This window comes from Corapipo altera, unplaced genomic scaffold (assembly GCF_003945725.1).
Source record: "Corapipo altera isolate COAL_440 unplaced genomic scaffold, ASM394572v1 23b, whole genome shotgun sequence".
In the NCBI taxonomy this organism is placed as follows: domain Eukaryota; kingdom Metazoa; phylum Chordata; class Aves; order Passeriformes; family Pipridae; genus Corapipo; species Corapipo altera.
In genome coordinates, this window is record NW_020884885.1 from 4,267,982 (window position 1) to 4,286,957 (window position 18,976).

General features: G+C 38.5%; 1 protein-coding gene across 1 annotated transcript; it reads left to right on the forward strand.

Annotated features, from left to right (window-relative positions):
- The first annotated feature begins 51 nt into the window (after positions 1-51).
- Positions 52-18,949, forward strand: SLC39A9 (solute carrier family 39 member 9). The gene is made up of 8 exons (XM_027641988.1): positions 52-245; positions 462-579; positions 4,369-4,477; positions 7,874-8,065; positions 9,573-9,641; positions 10,748-10,833; positions 12,720-12,854; positions 14,532-18,949. Exons 2-8 carry the CDS (start codon positions 484-486, stop codon positions 14,760-14,762), a joined length of 918 nt encoding a protein of 305 aa, XP_027497789.1. The 5' UTR covers positions 52-245; positions 462-483; the 3' UTR covers positions 14,763-18,949.
- The last annotated feature ends 27 nt before the right edge of the window (positions 18,950-18,976 follow it).

Below are 18,976 nucleotides of genomic sequence, written 5' to 3' on the forward strand. Positions count from 1 at the left end.
TTCTCCCCGCCAGCCCGCGGCCTCGCCCGCCATCTTGGGGCCGGGAAGCGCGCGGGGCTGGGCGAGGCGCGGCCCGGCCCGGAAGGGGAAGTTCGGACGTGCCACTCGGGCAGCGGGTGCGGGGCGGGAGCGTCGGTCCCGCAGCGTCTCCTCGTCCCCGCTGTGAGAAGCCGCTTGGGTGCTCGCTGTCCGCCTCCTCCTCCCCTGGGAGCGGCGCGGTGCGGGGGAGGGTTCCGCTGGCTCAGGTGAGGGCCGGGCCTGCCCGCCGGGGGCAGAGCCTCCCCCCCCGCCCCCCGGCCTTGGCAGGTCTCCCCGCGCACCCCCGGCTGGGGGCACAGCCGGCCGGAGCCGCCGGGCGACAGAGACATGGCTGAGAGCCTCTCCTGGGAGCTCGGTGTCTGCACGGGCTAAGGCGTGCGGCCGGGCGAGGTGGAAAAGTTGCTGTTGAATTTCACTTCAAGGGACCGCACAGAAAGCGGCGAAATGGATGACTTCCCCTCCATCTGCCTGCTGTCCCTGGCCATGCTGGTTGCCTGCTATGTGGCAGGAATTATCCCCTTGGCAGTTAATTTCTCCGAGGTAAGACAGGTCCGCCGAACTGCTCGTTGGTTGCTAAGGGAGAAACCAGATGGGGAGATCTCCCAGTAGGAGTTAGCGCTGTACTTTTGGAAGTCCGGCAACGCTGTTAGGGGCAATGCTGTAACCTTAAAAGGTTTTTAAGGAAGTTCTCAGTGCGATTTTAATTTTCATTCGAAGTTGCTGTGTAAAATTATGCTGGTTTCAGAGTGCGTATAAAAGCCATTTAAACATGCCAAATTCGAGTCGAACATCTCTGCTACAGGTGCAGCACAGTCTCAGCATGGAAGGACATGAATAGGAGCTGGACTTGGCTATTCTTAGAATTAGAATTAGAAGCTTGTGTAAGAAATTGCTGAAGTCAGAGATTATCTCTTCTTATGTGCCTATGGGCTACTCAAATTAAGGCTTTCAAAAACGATTCCAAGAATGTTATCAGAAAACTTTGACTGACAATTTTGTTCACAGCGTGCAATGCTGAAAATTAGATCTTAACTTTTTGATCACAATACAAGTTCAAGTTACTCCCCTGGGTAACTCAAAGCATTCTTTTGGAAAAAAAACTATCTTGGATAAATAAGATGCTGTTGAGGGAGAGTGAGACTTTCATAGATTGGGTGAGTTTTCAAAACAGTATGGGATTTCATCATTAAGTGTATTTGGTCACTGAGGTGATGACAATTGTTACAGTCTCTGGAAGTCTCCTAATATCCTCTGGTGCCTGGGGGTTTTTTCTCTTTCTAAGTGATGGTTGTTGTATAGAGATATGGTGTAGTGAGAATTTAGTTGTTCTAAGGTAGTAAGAGTGCTCTTATAGGAGGTTTCCTGTTTCTTCTGGAAGCAGTGCTGCTTTTGAGAAGCAAGGTGCTGGAAGAGATGTTACTCTTTCTTCCATCGAGTCAGAGGGTGGGTTGTACCTGTCCTTTGGTCCCATTATTTCTAGGAGGCTTTGGGAGCAGTAGACCCTGAGCAGCATGGAAGGAAAGGCTGTTCATTTCAGGAACAGTACAAGTCAGCTAAATGAATTGAAACCTAACAATGTATTCTGAAGTCTTCACATAAATATTTGCAGAGTTCTGTTTAGCCAGTGCTTGGTCTGATGCTTTGATGGACCTCCCCTTATGTGTCTTCAGTGTTGTTACTTCCAGCATCTCACTCTTCAAAAGTCACTTCTGCCCTGAAGCCTGTGAAGGGTTTTCTTGTGAATTTGCTGAGAGCACTGCCTTGCATGCTAATAATGTCTCTTTTTTAATTTAATTTCACATTTTGTCATGTATGTGTTCAATAGTCACCTGTTTTCTCTGACTTTATATTCAGTGTTGTTTGAAGATAGGGTTCTTGATCTGTCTTTATGTGGTTTATTTATATCGTTGAATCAGTGGTCTCCTAAATCTCTCAAGGCTTTCAGCAGTGCAGGAATACAGATCTTTTGTGGATCCAAAATTCTCCATCAGCAGTAATCATGTACTTATTAGCCTTTTGTGTGTGCGGTATTTTACCATCAATGTACATGTGTGCAATCAAGTTTGTTTTAGTATCTTTAAGTTCTCAGAAATTCTTGACTCAGTTTTACTCTTGATTTAAATTGGGTGTCTTAAGGGTTTGCATGCAATGCTGGTTTAAAAGAGGAGCAGAATATCTCTGCAAATTATATACAAATCATAGCTAATCCTGGAAGTGTCTAATTAGAAGTTAGAATTGTTTTGTTAAAAGTGATTGCTTAGGATTCTGCAACAAAGACGATTTCAGACTGAAATGACTGGTTGTTTGCAAAAAGTTTTGCAGGTAGCCCAAGTGAGTTAAAATGCCTCTTCCTACTGGCCATTTATAATATTTGAGTTGAAAACAAAAGTGAATGCTATACATAATATACTCCAGATGCTGGAGAACAGTGAAATTATTCATTGGTGTTATTACATTCCTTCAGATGAGTTTTTTGCCATGGAACCTATTACTTGTGTTCTGATTTCATGCTGGTTTCTATTATAGTAATTAGAGTAGGATATCCTTGAAAGTATAAAACTCTGGCAAAGCCAGGTATGACTAAACAGTGGTGGTAAAAAGGTGCAGACTGTACCGAGCTTCGCCTTACTTCTGTGTGCAGATGTACCCTTTCAGCTTAATCCTAATTTACAGGACTCAGTTGGTCTAATTTAGGGCTAGAAACAACACTGTACCAGTTCTTGAGGCTATTTCTTAAGTTTTAGTCTAAATGCAAAAGTTTAAAAAAAAAGAGTTGTAGCAATTTGAATGTTTTGGTGATATAACAGAGGCCAGCTGTGTTGTCTGTGAAAGTAGGTATGAGTTTTTTGATACATTCCAGTAAAAGTCTCAGTGCCATGTAGATTTAAAATAAATACTGAGCAGTGAAACAGCTTGCTAATTTGAGGAATTTAAGATTTTTCCCTTGGATTTTTAGCACTGTTTACTGTGCTGCTCCTGTTTTTTAACAAGAGACACAAGTGTGTTTCACTGAAATTGTTTGATTTCTTGGATAAAACTATATTACTTTTGCTTCTCTGTGTAGTCTGTTATTAAATTTCTGTATTTGCCACATCTAAATATTTTGTACTGAAAAGGAGATGGAGTCTTATCTTGAAACACTAACTTGTTAGTGTGTATTATTTCCATGGATATTCAAAATTCACAGATGCCCAAGGGAAAGCAAGCAGTACTCTGTATTTGCAGTTGTAATAAATCAGTATTACTTTTGACACTTTTTCCCTTTTTTTCTGTGTGTATGCAAAACGTGCTATAGTGTCGCAGGTAAAAATAATTTTTTTTCCCTTGTAAGAGACTATGTTTTTGCAAAATGATTATGAAAAGTGGATGTTGAAGGTTGTCTTTTAACACAGATTGCCACTGTATAACAATTTCCCAAGTATAGTTATTATATATGGCACTATAAGGTGCATGTTTGCAGAAACTTTACAGGTGTTTTCATCTCTTGCATATTACTATTTGAATTTTCCCCAGTAATGCTGCAATTGTTTCCTTATGGCCACGTTTGGCTTGCTTTCAGAAGGTTAGCTGTGCATCTCCCTAGAGCCTCCTACTTCTTCTGTGCAAGTGTTGCCTATTTTGGTGAGACTGAACAATTTGTGTCATTATGGTGCACGTAGGAGGATGGATGGCACACGAAGGGTATGTGGCAAGTGGTTTCCCGTTAATCAGACACTGAGTTCTGCGTCCAGGTCCTCAGTAGTTAAAGTTTGTATTTTGGTAGCATTGAGCATGGGAGATGATGATGATGGCTCTGCCACAAAATGTGTGCTACATGGTTGTTAAGAGGACCTAGACTCCCCTGATTGCTCCATGTGATATGAGGGGAGCTCTTACAGAAACTGTGAGAAGTGTCCTCTGCAAACTCTTGTGTTTTAGAGTCTATTAGATGTTCATGTAATTGGATTTTAGTACATGGCTTTGACTTAAGCCTGTCACGAGGAAATGAATTGGTAATTTTATTGATAAAACATCATATAGTGAGTTTGGGAGGAGTGATAAGTCTCTAAGTTTTTTGCCTCAAATTAGAATATAACTAGGAAGATAACCCTAAGTAACAGTACAAGTACTGATAAACTATGTCTATTTTTTAATCTTGTAGAAATTCTTCCCAAAATATGAGTTAAACTATTATTCTTTGCTATACTATAAAACCATTTTTATGTATTGTTGTTAAAGTTTAATTGCAAATTGTCAATACTAATGTAACAAGTAACCTCTGTTAATAAGGGAGATTAAAGAAAGCATTTTTATTCCTGAAGATGATACTTGTTTTGTACTTGCTTGCAGGAGAGGTTGAAGTTGGTGACTGTTCTGGGTGCTGGGCTGCTATGTGGAACTGCCTTGGCTGTCATTGTGCCAGAAGGAGTACATGCACTTTATGAAGATATTTTGGAGGGTAAGAACCAAACCCAGATGGCCTCGCTCAAGGGTTTGCTCTCCATTCAAATTTAATTATGAAGAGCCTATTTTTCTCCTGTAATGTTATGGCTAGTAGTGAATACAATTGCTGTGAACGTTTGCTTTTTTGAAGTTTTTTTCACTAAACGGGGCATACTGTTCACATATGACATCTACAGCTTGCAGTTTAGAGCTACATGGTCTGTAACTTTGTTTAGTTTGTGGAGAAAAGAGACCATTACTGCGGAAATACTCCCAGAAGTATTATATTAGTAATATCAGAAGTATTTACCTAGAAAAAAAAGAATTTGTCTGTGGCTTCAGACTCCATGTCTAACTCACAGTATCATGTCTAAAGACAGTCTATCAGTAAAGATTTTTTTTTTTATATTTCAAAGGATCAGAATTAAAGGGGTATTACAGATTTAACTACAAAAATTATTTCTAGTATTTTTCTTAGAAAAGTAGGATGTTCAAAGTTAAGCTTGTGAGAACTTAACAGCTTTCTTTTGTTTGTTTTTTTTGTTTGTTTTTTTTTTAAAATTCACCTATTTACATAATTAAACCTAGAAAGGTGCACCTAAGGGAAACATTGAGGTGTATTCATAGAGCTGGAAAAACAAAAGGAAGAAGGTCTTTGTTTTCCGATTTTCAGGTGTAACTTAACTCTGAGACTGGTTGCTTGCTATCAAGCATTTGAGTGGTTTTCATTGATACAAAAGTAGTTTACTGTTACTTCTGTATTTACCCACAGGCCACAGAATAAATAACTTCTAATTTTTGACCTTGTAGGCTAAGAGCCAACAATAAATCATGACTTGGATTATTCTTTGATCATAAACCTCTGTCTGTGTGTATTGAAACCTTGGTTTGAGTGCTGCCAGCAGATAAAATTCTTTTTCTGACATCAGACCTTTGTTTTGACTCATGAAACTGTATAACCACTGTCAGAGAGATTGCTATGAGTTACACACTATGTTTTACACTTTGAAATGATCCGAAGCAAACTTAACTTCTTAATATAGATGACAACAATCTTGTGTGGTCTGAAGTAATTTTTTCTTGTTCAGCGAAGATATGTTTGAAATCTTGCAAGGGCTACCAAGCCTATTCTGGTGTGCTTTGTAGCAAAGGCACTGTGACAACATTTTGTACAGTGGGATGAATGTACACTTGTGTCTCATCCAATAAGATATGTGAATACTCCAGCAAGAATATGACTTGCTAGAGTAAGTCAGATTTTTGGTGTTAGTGTCTAAAATGTCTGAAGAGTAGTGGCCAACCAAAAGACCTCCCCTGACAGAACTTCTAATATCTAACCTAAACCTCCCCTGGCACAACTTCAGGCTGTTCCCTCAGGTCCTGACACTGGATCTTGAGGTTCTTTTCTGCAAAACTACTTTTCTGATTGTTGTCTCCCAGCGTGTAAAGGTACCCGGGGTTATTTCTCCCCATGTTCAGATCTTAAGAGAAAATGCAGTTTCTGATCAAGGATTTGAACATGACAAGAGTCCTCTTCATGGTATAGTGCTAACAGTTGCTTTGTGAGGGAAGAGAAATTAATGTGCATCCTTATCACCTGCATCCTTATATTGGACTGTGATGCACTGGAGCTTTGCACATGGGTTGTCTGTTTTCACTTCTTATTCAAAGAATAAATTTTTCTTGAGTTTGCATGTAAATACAGGAAAGTTGCTTCTGTGAATAACTGTGTTCTAAGTGTAGGGAAAGGACAGGAGACTTTATGAAAACAATTACCATTAGAGATTGCAATACCATCATTAGGTCTACAGGGAAACATAGAAGAAACATTGTCTTAGTAGCACATTAAAAGGGTTTACAAATGTTAATTGAGCCTGCCAAACGTGATTATTAAGCATTGTGGAGGCGACTTGTACGTGAATGGTAGGTGGTTCTGGGCTTTGCAGAACAGCATGCAACTCAAACATCTGGCTTGAGTATCAGTTGGGGAAGTAGATTTACTATCTCTTCTCCCATTGGAAACACTTGAGTAATACTGTTTGCAAAGCACCTTATCTGCTGTGGAAGTACAACTATGTATAATAACAAGACTGCCAAGGAGCATTAAATGCCTCTTCTGTATCACTCAAAGGGCTTTCTAGCCTGATGTCTTGTCTCTGCCAGGGACCATAAGGGCAAATACAAAAAAAGGAAAAGAATGTATGGTTTAGGTGAGCAGTGTCTGAATCCAAGAGGTCAAATATTACTGTGCTCTATATGGTAGTTGAGAACTTAATTCAAAATTTTCTATTCCTGATCTTTGGTTGTACCTTTTTAACAGTGTATTTCTGCATGCAGTTGGAAGAAGAAGGCTTTGCCATGATTATTCACTTGTATCAGCTGGAAGCAATACCTAGAATTTTGCTAAAAAATAGCTGTATTAAATCTCTTTCACATAAATGTAGTAAGGCAACTCTTACCAATCTTTGCTGGCCAATACTAAAGAAGCTATGTACTTCTGGACATTTCCCACTGTGTCAGATGGGATTGCAGAAGCAGATGTTTCTATGGTCATAAGCAAGGTTGGAGGATCTTGTGCATCTGTCTTGGGAGCTTCTAGGCCAAAGACTACTGGAAACGTTAAGTGCGTGTGCTGGAAAAACTTTCTCTTTTAAGCCTGTGTAAATTCAGAGCGAGTGCTGCAATTTATGTTGAAATTGGTGGGAATTTTGTGTGGTATTTGCTCGTGATAAAGATCACACATGCTGGGTAAATGGCAGTCTGTAAAAGTTGGTAAAGTTATAATATTACATCTCTGCTTTTTAAAAGTCATTGCAGGTGGAGACATTTGTTGCTGTTACTAATCTATGAAATATTTGAAAATGTTTTAATATTATGAACTGTGCACAAAATAAAGCATTTTCTACACAGAAACTTAATTAAAAACCTGTTGAGACATCATCTTTTCCATTCTTAGATTTTAGACTCATTTGGAGCTCGTCTGATTTCAGGGTAGCTCAGTGAGATGAAGTAAATGTCTTGGGGAGGGCATGGACAAGCTTTTATTTTCTCACTTAAATGAAGATTATGAAGTAACTGCTTGAGAGTATCACTGAATATTGACAAAATTGGCAACTTCAATTAAAAGGGAATTATACAGCAATTTTTATCAATTAATTTGTATTTAAAGTGCAGCATTTAAACAAAGTAGCCTGGCTTATCATGTGTTAATGCTTTACTTGCCTTTCCATGCTGAAGATGTATGAGGAGAGACCAACCAGGCTTCCCAAAAAAGATCATCTAAGAAAGACCTTAAATAAGGACTTCTGTGTATTGTCCAAGAAAGTGTAAGGAAGGCTTTCAGCAAAGGAGGAAATAGGTGGCCGTGTCATGTTTAGCCCCTGCTCCTAATCTGTTTGCTTGCCTGTCACAGGGAAGCATCACCCGGCGAGCGAGATGCAGCGAGTGATTGAGTCTGAGAAGGTCGCAAAAGTCGCGGTTGTACCTGAGTATGGCCATGACCATTCCAGGTTGCATGCCTACATCGGTGTATCCCTTGTCCTTGGCTTTGTCTTCATGCTACTGGTGGATCAGATAGGCAGCTCTCATGTGCACTCTACAGATGGTAAGTAAAGATTCAGTAAGATTGAATTAGATTTGCTAATTCATTTTAATTACCATGTTGTGATTTTTTTTTTTTTTGAGTGCTACCAGATTTAATTTGTCCAGAGTGTTTCAGCAGGTGCTTTACAAACCGAAATCAGGGTCCATGTGAAATGTTTATGCTGGAACTATATCCTGAAATTCAGCATAGTTTGAGAGCTTGCTTCTCTAATATGAAATAACAGTATGAGCACATATGGTGTGGGGGTGAAGGGTGACTTGACACTTGAGTTATTGTCTGTTTTACAGTATCACCCATAGGGGATTTCTTTGGCTTTCCAAAAACCTTCAGGTTAGTCTTATATTCATTTGTTTTTTCCTACATAATTGTCATACATATAGGTAAGCTTTGCAAAGAACAGGTTATCTTAAGTAAGAATCCAGAAAGCAGTAGAGGTAAGCTCTGGTCCTTTACTGTAACTGCGCAGCTGGACCTCCCACACTAGTCTAGAGCTTCACTTTCACTTACTTTAAAATATCTCCTGCTTTGTCTAAAGGTTTGTCAACTTCTTGCAAGACTACAGTTGCCTTTGTTTACTACCTGAGGCTTAATACACAGACTGTCACTTGAAATATACCAAAGGTGTTCTGTCATTTGAGAAGATATTTTATTGCCTTTAGCTGCCCATTTTTCTCCCACATAATTGCCTCTAATGGTGGAATTTGGCCCTCAAAAATTAAGGAATTGATCTTAAAGGAGAAGTAAAACACACAAAGGAGGGGGGGGGATATATTTTGGTGGGATTCTTGGCAGTTCACAGTGTAGCTGTGCAAATGCTTGTATGGGGTTAGTGTGGTGGGACAGATGGAAGGCCAGTGCAGGGGCTGTGTCACCCTTGTGCTCCTGAAGAAGTGTAGATGGAGCCACAGCCATGGCTAGCTGATTTTCAAAGCTTTTAGAAGGAAACAAGGGCAGTAAGGATGTCAGGAAGATGCAGGTGAGCAACTGTCAGAAGAATCCTTGGTTTGTACAGGTTATAACCCTTTTCTATGTTTCTGATCATAGCAAATACCAGAAGAAAATTTAATCGTGTCTGTGTTAAATATACCCACTATAAAATAGGATATTAAGTAAAGTTTTATCTAGCCTGTACCTCTGTCACTGGAAATGAAGTAGTGTTTTTTTAATGTTTTTTTAAAGCTGCTGGAGAAAAACACTTTTCTCTTGAAGCAATGTCTTGCAGTTTTGTTATCTCCCAAGTGGCTAGATATTACTTTGTCTAAACTAGAAAAATTCTGTAGACCAGAATGCAGATATTATGTAAAATGTGACTCTCTTTGAGTGTGTTTAGTATTGGTCAATCCAAAACAAGTTTAAAGGAAATGTTCTTAGTGAGTATCTCCTCATGTTTGACATGAGTATACCATTGCTGTCAGCCAAGTGCAGCTTATGGAATTAATTTCTCATTCTTCCAGCATCATTTATGTATTTGATCCCTTTATATTAACTTTTCTCATGATTGTTTCAGATCCAGAAGCTGCAAGATCAGGCAACTCCAAAATCACCACAACACTGGGACTAGTAGTCCATGCTGCAGGTAACGTGGGATCTATTGTTAGTGCTTGACAAGGACATCCATTGCTGTGTGGGTCATCTTTGGATGTGGTGGACACACTTGGGTTTTGCATTTGAAGGTTGCTTTTTATTAAAAAAAAAAAAAAAGGCAGAGCAGAGAGAACTAAGGATATTCCCAGAATTAACTGGGAAAATACCAGTTCTCAGATGTTCCACAGAGTTTTATTTGGGTACAGTATTTTCACTCTTTTATTTTTCCCATTTGAAAGGTTGTATGATGCTCATTCTCTGCCACCTCAGTTCCTTTGCTGGCTCCTCTAGCCTGCTGAATTTCAGTACATGCTAACACATTTGATAAGTAGTATGAAACACCTTTGGGTTTGCTTGTTGGTTCACCTGTGTTTTTTTTAAAAATACTAATTTAAAAAATAGTATCTTGTAGGGAAAAAGACGAAGGTGGAGCACAAAGATTTAACTGAAGCACAGTCTGACTTGCAAGGACTGACTGTGCATGTGTTGCAGTCAACCCATGCAGAAATAATTAGATCATTTTTATTCTTGATTGATATGTAGTGTAAATATGATGCTTTTTAATCTTCTGCTGAGGGTTGCTGTCTAGAGAAGTCAGATGTTGATCAAAAAGATACTTGTTCACTAAACAAAGTGTCTATATATTAAGGAATAATATTGTATCCATTTTCTGTTTCATTTAGACAATATATGTTAAATGATAAAAAATTATTTACAATCGTTATATTTGAAAAATCATTTAAAGGGTAATAATAAAACAGATTTTTTTAAATTTAGACAGGAAGCTTGTTCTACTACAGAAGACTAAAACAACTAAACTTGTTTCCTGGTTCTAATTTGAAAGGATGCGTCAATACTGAGTAGATTCTCAGTATGGTTTTCATGGTCTTGGGAAATATGGGACAGCTCCTGTTGAGGGTTGTCTGATATTTTGAAATCTTGTGGCTTAACAAACAAAGGCAAGTGTTGAGTTGCTGTTGTTAATGGCATTTTGAATAACAGAACTTCTTAAATCAACATGGTTTTTACTGTCAGCCGTTGAGGGGGTGGGGAAGCTCATGTGGAGGAATAATCCATGAATTTGCACTCCTTTTTCAGCTGATGGTGTTGCATTGGGTGCAGCAGCTTCTACTTCTCAGACTAGTGTCCAGTTGATAGTGTTTGTTGCAATTATGTTGCACAAGGTAAGTCATCATCCAAAAAAATCTTACTTGCTCTTCAAAAGACTACTAAAGCACAGAGGAATTGCTAAAGATCTAAAGTTTCCTCAGTGATGTAATGCCATTGAAATAAACAGGTTAATAGTACAGTTTCAGGGACCAAAAAGCACTGGTATGATGTATGATGGAAAAATAAATGATTGATGCTAGGTCTGAATGGGGTACAAATGAAAGAGAAATCTGACTGCCTACTGCCTACCTTGGTTGCAGTGGTTGGGACAAGTCTCCCAAAGTCTCCCAAAAGTAAGGAGAGAATAATAGCTCATGAAGAAATGTCAGCTTCACACTTCTTCAGAAGCTAGTGTGGTAGTGTTTGGTTGTTTTAACAAAAAAAAGCCCTATAGATTCTTACTGCTGTAAGAGATGTATCCAGAGAAGCGAAGCACAAAAATATATGCTAGGGCATTAAAGGAGGAAAAGCAGTTTTATGCTGATAACAAATCTTTTGTTTCTGTGATGTTCTTAAGAAAATGGAAAGGATATTTATTTTGAAGGGTTTTAGTGTTTAAAGGGTTAGTCTTTTGAAACCACTCAATATCAGTGTACTAAATTACAACTTCTAGTTACGTCTGTTATTGTAGTAGTTTCAACATCAGTCATATGCGATGACTGCAGGAAAAAGAATTAAATGTTTCTACTGGTAACAAGTGAACAATAGCTCTTGAAGACGGGAAGATCTTTCCTTAATACTTGTGCAAATGTAAAGGCTCTAAATATACATGTGCAGATGCCTATTTGTCTTGTGGTAACACATGCATGGATTACAGTAGTTAGTCATACATTATTGAATAACTTGCTTATATAATTACATGTTCAAAATGTTAGGGAACCCACATCTAGTATGTCTTTTCTTCAATGTTCATACAAGAAACTGTATGAAAGCTTATGTAACCCTCTTCAGAGGTGGTGATGTCAACGTCTCATCTTGCTTGAAGCTTAATTTATGGCTGTTGCTAATTGAAACTTTTGTTATTCTTAATGTTCAAATTAACTGACTTCTGAAATTGTACAAATTTAGAAGAGGAAAATTACTCCTATGAAATATTTGGTATTTGAAGGGAAATGTATTTCTTCTCTGGTGTCTTTTTCCTACTCTTATCCTGATTGATGCTTTTGTCTTCCTCATCTTTTTTCTTTCACTCATGGTTTCCATCCTCTATGTTTAAAAAGAAAAGATTATGTATAAAAATGCTCAATGCATTTTAGCATCCTACATAAAAAATGTCAGGGTGTATTGCTATTATCTTTTTGCAAGCAAAGATATAGTAAATTTCGTGAGTAGTAGGACAGCTATGCCTTTTGGATAAGAAACTGGATGCCAGCAGAGAGAGAAGGGATTATTTGTTTGCTACCTGGTGGGAACAGGAATGAAACTGATTGATGAAGTAATCAAAAGACCTCTTAAGTCTTTGTTAAGATGGAGGCTGACAGTTGCCTGTCTTTGGGCAATTTTTTCCCTCCTCATGTTAATTTTAGAATTTTTCTGCTGTAGATAAAGAAACTCTATGTAAGGATGTGTAGTAGTAACAAGAAAAGAAATTACCTAAGTTAATTGAAACTTGGAGATTATAGCAATGACTCAAGTCAGAATGAACATTTTAATATTTATAATGACTACACAGGTATGTGTTTTCTGATAGCCAGAGTGTGAGTTTCCATTAGGTACAGTTATTAAGATGGGGTGGTCTGCAGAACTGATGGTTGATTTGGGTTAACTGCAACATACTAGTGCTCGTCCTGAATTTCTTCCAATTCAGTACATTTCGTAGTAAGTTGTATTTCAACTTTTTCTCATATTTCAGGGGGTTTTAGAATGTATTGTATTACCAGCGTGTATTGTTTTTTTGCAGGCACCAGCTGCCTTTGGCCTGGTTTCCTTCCTGATGCATGCGGGGCTAGAACGGAATCGAATTAGAAAACACTTGCTGGTCTTTGCATTGGCAGCACCTGTTATGTCGATGGTGACATACCTAGGGCTAAGCAAGGTAGGTCTGTGATCTTGTTCTGCCCAAAATCTAGCTTAGTGCTGGAGTTTGGGGAAAGGAATATCATGATTTTCATATAGCAAAATTCCAAACTGCTTGAAAAATTTAGCAGAATGGAGATTTTAAAAAAACCTGATGAAAAGGTGGCAATGTGAATGCACAAAACAAATAACCCATGCTTTCCAACAGAGTAGGTGACATAACGCCTTTACAGAGTTTTGTATAGCTTTTTTTAAAAGTCTGATTTCTGTGTTTTCTACTTTCTACTGCTCCCTACTGAGAACAACTTACTCATATACCAGGCTTTATCAGATGCCTGCTTAACTATGTAATTTTCAGCATTGTTGCATGCATTCTTCTTTTAATGTGCAGGTAGAAAATAATCTTTGCTAGTTTCCCCTACCATCCCAGAAGTGGTCCTCTGTGTTCAAAGTCTATGTCAGAAGTTGAATCCTCAGCCAGAACAGCCTTTTTGCCTCTCTTATTCCTTAAAGCATAGTCTTGTCTTGGGTCTATACAACAAGTGGCCTGTGAAATGAGCCACTGCACATGGGTTTATCATCTCTGTCCTAACTAAATGTTTCTGCTTCTTACAGCATATCTTTTGACAGTCCTGTATTTCCAAACTGCTGTGGGTCATGCTGGTGACACACTGTGGGGATGTGTTGTAAAGAGTATGACGTGATCTCACAAAACCCAAGGCATGAGAGGAAAGATTAAATAGATCATCCGGGCTAATCCCTGTACTTGTCAGAGAGGAATTATATTTGACATTACAGTGCAAGAGGTAGCAGAAAAAAGGGTTGGGTTTGTAAATGGAAATAAGAATTCTGTTTGAGCATTCTTTTGAAGCATGCTCATCAAGAGTTGGGTTTGCATTTTGCACTTCAGCAAGAACAGAGAATTGATAAGGCATCAGGGCTGTCACACGAGTTTTATAGTTCCAGATGAAGATGTATCTTTGCTCTTTGAAAAAATGACCCGAGAATACACCAGAGAACTAAGATCACACCTGAGCTGAAAAGTGTTCAAGAAGCATGTGAATCTGAGTGGGTTTGCATTTCATTACATTTACTGATGTGTAGCGTGATCTTAATCCTAGTATGAATGTGAAGAGGTGCTCAGTTTTGATCTGGAAGTTGCATTTCTTCATGAAGTTTGCATGGAAATTCTGGAAAAGTTTTGGGGGTTTCCTGCTACGTACAAATGAAATATTGAATGAGTGATGATTTGGGACTTGGCTCTAAACAGCAGATATTTAAAGGCTAACATCTTATTTGAACCCTTTGTTTAGAAAAAGGGGGGGGAAAAATCAATCTTGAATGTTCTTCCTAAAATTTTTGGCTTTGCAATATCAACTTTATTTTTTTTCAAAACACGTTTTGTATGTTGTGAGATGGTCAAACAAGATGCTTCTGCACAGACTGTGACTTTTTTTCTTTTGCAAGAAGTCCAAAGAGAAGCAACTTGGATGAGGAGTGTCTTTCTGCCCACCACAACTTTAGAGTGCCTGTTACTACATATGAGGTGCAAGACACAAAAGAACATGCTAAACCATTGTCATTGCAAGAGAAGAGAGTTCATAGAAATCCTGTTGTGTCTGGACATATACAGAATTTTTTTTGTTACTCATTGAAGAACTTCTGCTTATCCTCACTTTTGCTCTTTGTGTTTCAGAGCAGCAAAGAAGCTCTTTCAGAAGTCAATGCCACTGGAGTTGCTATGCTGTTTTCTGCTGGGACTTTTCTTTACGTTGCCACAGTTCATGTCCTTCCAGAAGTAGGAGGAATTGCTCATAGCCACAAACCTGAAACAACTGGAGGAAAAGGACTCAGTCGTCTGGAGGTGGCAGCCCTAGTATTAGGATGCCTTATTCCTCTAGTTTTGTCTATTGGACACCATCACTAAAAGCTCAGATTTCACTGTTCTCCTCCTCGATCTGACATGAGCAGTAAAATGTCAGCTGCTCCTTTTACCATTATCTCTTACCCATCATCCATCCCATCCACTGTATGGAGTTCAGAGGGAATCTTGATTGCAAAATGAGGAATACTAGGAAAGTTTTTAGTGTAGCAAAATGTACTTTGGCAGCTTGACGTAAATTCTGTGTAACTTTCTCTTCTGAAGACATTTGCTATTTTAATTGCTACTTCTGGCCCTATTCTCAGGGAAGATGGAATTTGAAGTTTAAGGAAGGTAAGCAGGGAAGAACATAGCAACTCATCACGAAATTGCAATCACCAAAGTATCCTGCAGTTCAGCTTTCACAGCTGAGGGCAAAACCCACGGATTGCTGCATTATGAAAGGTTGAAGTCTTACTGATGAAGAAAGGGGCTCTGCTCTGTCAGTTCTGTGCTGTCCTGGCAACATAACTGGTCCTCGTGTTGTTTGTCACTAATTGTATTGCAGCAATGGGCTACACTTGGAACTCTGGATAACACTGCTGTTGTCACAGAAGAGTCACTTGATAGGAAAGAAATTATGTAGACAAAGTGTAGGATTAGACTAAGAATCAGCCGGTTAAGAAAGTGCAAATGAATTTTGCAGTGTATTCCATTATTTAGGACAAAGGATAGAAGCAAGGAGAACAGTGTTTTGATTGTTTATGCAATGGTTAATAAATTCTAAAAAGGCACTATTTCTTGGGAGATGGTCTTCTTCCAAGTCAGTCATGTGTTAAGCACCAAAAATGTTAGCAGGAATTACATCTAGGGTACTATGATTACACTACTGCTTCTATTGAGAGAAATACCAGTAGTGCCCTTTGAAATAGAGCTGTTCTGGGCTCTGGGGAGTAGAAATCTGATGGAGACAGCAGTTAAGGGACCAGAGAACTTTACTAGCTCATTTTCAAAAGTCCAAACTGCTGAAATCAGTGGAGGGCTGTGTGAGTTTTTCACTAAATAAAAGGTATAAAGGATAACGAAGCTAGATGTTTAGTTAAATATTTATGCTGCAGATAGAGTACAAAGTGTTTCTAAAGCAGTTCTGAACAAAAAAACCCCAACAAACAGAAAACCAAACTGGTGGGTTCCCAGTGGACTTGTTAGACAATTTGTTCTTCCTTTGGGAATTGTTCATTCACCTCTTATTGAGAAGCATTAGTTTTGGTGAATCTACTGAAGGAATTATTGCCAATTCATGATGTCTCTCACTGCAGAGAAGCGGTGAAAGCGCTCTCTATTTCCCAGGCACAGCTTTGTCTTGTCAGGCACCATTTCTCTTATGCAGAATATATTACACTCTAATAGTGCATTGAAAAGTCAGGAGTTCTTGACATGCACAGAATCAGCATAACATTCTTTCTTAAGGGGAAAACTTTTTAATGCCATACCTGTTTTAAACTGTACTTTGTCTGCACTTTTTAAAGATAACATTGCCAAATATATTTTTCTTTTTGATTGTTTTTTTTGTTTGAAATGAATTGTCAAGGCTTGAAATATCTTCTTAACTGAAGTGCTTCTTGTTTCCATTTGAATGAGTGTCTGTTTTTGATGCCATTTATTACTTATACTACACAGCCCATTGTGCCTCATAACTTCTTCACATTTTTGTCATTGTTCTGTTTGTCTGTTAGTTCAGTAATGGGTATGGCCTGGCTCTTGGACTGCTGGTTGCTTTGTCTGTTGGCTTTCTAACAATACGGGTGTATCCCAGGATTGAAGCTGGTATTGATTCTGAGGACGGCTTGTTTATTTGTGTCTTTTACTACATAAAATGCATGCAAAATTATTAAAAATTATTTTTCCCCATGAGACAGTATTTTCAGGTAGAATTGGTGTTTCAGGCCTAAACAAGCATTTTTTGCATTAGACCTTCAATACTGTGTTCTGAAAAGCCACTGCAAAATTAATGATGTGGATGAGATCATCTCCTGTGCATTCTTATATGGTCTTGTTTGGTTTTTTACAATATATGTATGCAATTAGTAAGTTACTGGTTAAAAAAGTTCAGTGAAACAGGTTTCTAGCATGTGCAAATGATACACAGGGATGTTTACACCAGAGGTGTCCTTCCTGATTTCTCACTAGTTAATTTCTTCCTTGATAATCTCACTATTTTACCTTGCTTAATTTTTCCATATAAGTGTTTCCAAACCTGGAGGCTTTGCAAGAGCAGTAACAGAAGCAGGAGATAGCTTAGTGCAGCACTAGGTGCTGATGTTTAGTAAAGCAGTAAATTTTTATTCTTTGAGCTCTTATCTGTCACTTGCATGTGCCCCTTGCCCTGGGAGTTAAGGGGGCATCCCGACTGCATTCCACTTCAGCCTCATTTTGTGTATAACAATAGCAATGGTTTAGGGAGCTATATAACTAAGGTCCTATTCTATGCCTTTTGTTCCAGTGTTAGAGTATGTGGATAGTACCTTCTTTTAAGGATCAGTGTGTTTGACCAGGACGTGATTTCACTGCTAATGTAACCTCTGACATATTAATCGTAGGTGCCACTGTTAAAAGATCTTGTCATCCTTCTATTTTCCTGTCCTTCAGATCATGTTTCCAGTTTCTGGAGCAACCTTCAGAAATAGTAATACTCAGTTTAATGATTCATGAAGTATAGAATCCAAGTTATAGCAGCAGGTGAGGGATTTTGAATGAAAACATTAGCAACTTAAAATTGGCACAAAAATTTTGATAACATGCTTTTCATTGTGGCACTTAAGTGATAGAAGACTTCTGTGGTTTTTATTTTTTTTCTTATTTAGAAATGGCAACGGCATTTTGTTTTGGCTGCCTCTGTTATCTCTGTGTGGAATTATTATTTTAAATTCTGTAATTGAAACTGTAGTGACTAAAGAAACTTTTGGTTATGTGATAAGGAGAATGTAAAATTTTGAATTATCAAACCTTTCCAAATTGTTAGTACCAGATAGAGGATTATTTTCTTGAAGCAGAGTATTTTAATGAGTTAAAAGAAATGGCCCATTTTATTATAACCTTTTTTTACCTATCTCCCCATCTGTCACAGTAAATCCAAGCATTGAGTGTAGTGAGGGCCATCTGGTATCATTTTCTACTCCTCAGGGGACCTTGGTACAAACAAATTCCTCTTACTCTCTCTGTAATAGCCATCTCTGCCTGTTTTTTCTTCTGTGAGGTAGATGGCAGCAGGTCTAGCAGGTAATGTTTAAATGCCCCCCTTTCCTTCTGTAAATCCTTCCAGGAAATCCATAATCTTGTCATCACCTGGTTTTTTCAGTTAATGATTTCTTAATTGGCGATAGGAATTGGACTAAAGCTATTTCTGTTGATCCTGGTGTGTTCAAGTACTTTCCCTACTGTTCTAATGCTTTTGTTATTCCTTATATAAAGAAGGGAAATACTTCTTTTCCAGCACTTGATGACAGATGCAGAAGCTGTACTGACATTAATTTAAGTGAGGATGGCAGAGCTGTCACACCTAGACAGGACTTTTTGATTTTTGTGGCTTGTCAGATAGCTGGGTGTTAAACACAGAAACCCACTGTTGACTTCAAAAAACCATTTCCAGGTGGATTGTGTAAAAGGCTAATATTATCCAAGAGGCCCAGGAAAACCACTATGTTTATTCAGGAACTAGTTCAGAGCCTTCAAGGAGCTTTTGACAGTAGCAGATGTGTCCGTGTGGCATCAGCTAAATGCAGAATAAGAGAGATGCTGTGGAATAAATGTTCCTGCTGGTCCCTTCCTGTTCTGTGCTGGGACTTGGGAAGAAGCGAGGGAAGCGTACTTGTATTCTTTTGGGGGTGTGGAGGGGGGAGGAGAAGTGATTGCAGGTTGGTGGGAAAGTTTATGATGAATTTCAGATTCTTCATGATGAATTTCAGATTCCTGTTCACATCAAACTTCTTTTAAAAAATAATATTTTTTTTCTTACTGTTCTTATATCTCTCAGCAGCCTTGGCTTTCCAGGGAAAAACATTGCGTGGTCATTGCTGTTTACCTGACTCCATGTATGGAACTGTAATTTTAATGTCTTTTTTCCAAACCATTTGTACACAAAATCATTCCATGAATGGCTGCCTTATAATTTTTCCACTTTAATTGTGAATGGTTAAAATAATGTTGCCGTTTTCAATTTGTTTTATTATATTAAATTTTTACTAGGTGCAGTGCTTCGGAGTTGGCTTGTCATTTACTGC

Bases quoted from the DNA above. Each gene is read 5' to 3' on its own strand.
- SLC39A9 (XM_027641988.1), top strand. From the start codon at position 484: ATGGATGACTTCCCCTCCATCTGCCTGCTGTCCCTGGCCATGCTGGTT. The intron at 8,066-9,572 runs GTAAGTAAAGAT...TGATTGTTTCAG, and splicing joins TCATGTGCACTCTACAGATG to ATCCAGAAGCTGCAAGATCA. The intron at 10,834-12,719 runs GTAAGTCATCAT...GTTTTTTTGCAG, and splicing joins TTGCAATTATGTTGCACAAG to GCACCAGCTGCCTTTGGCCT.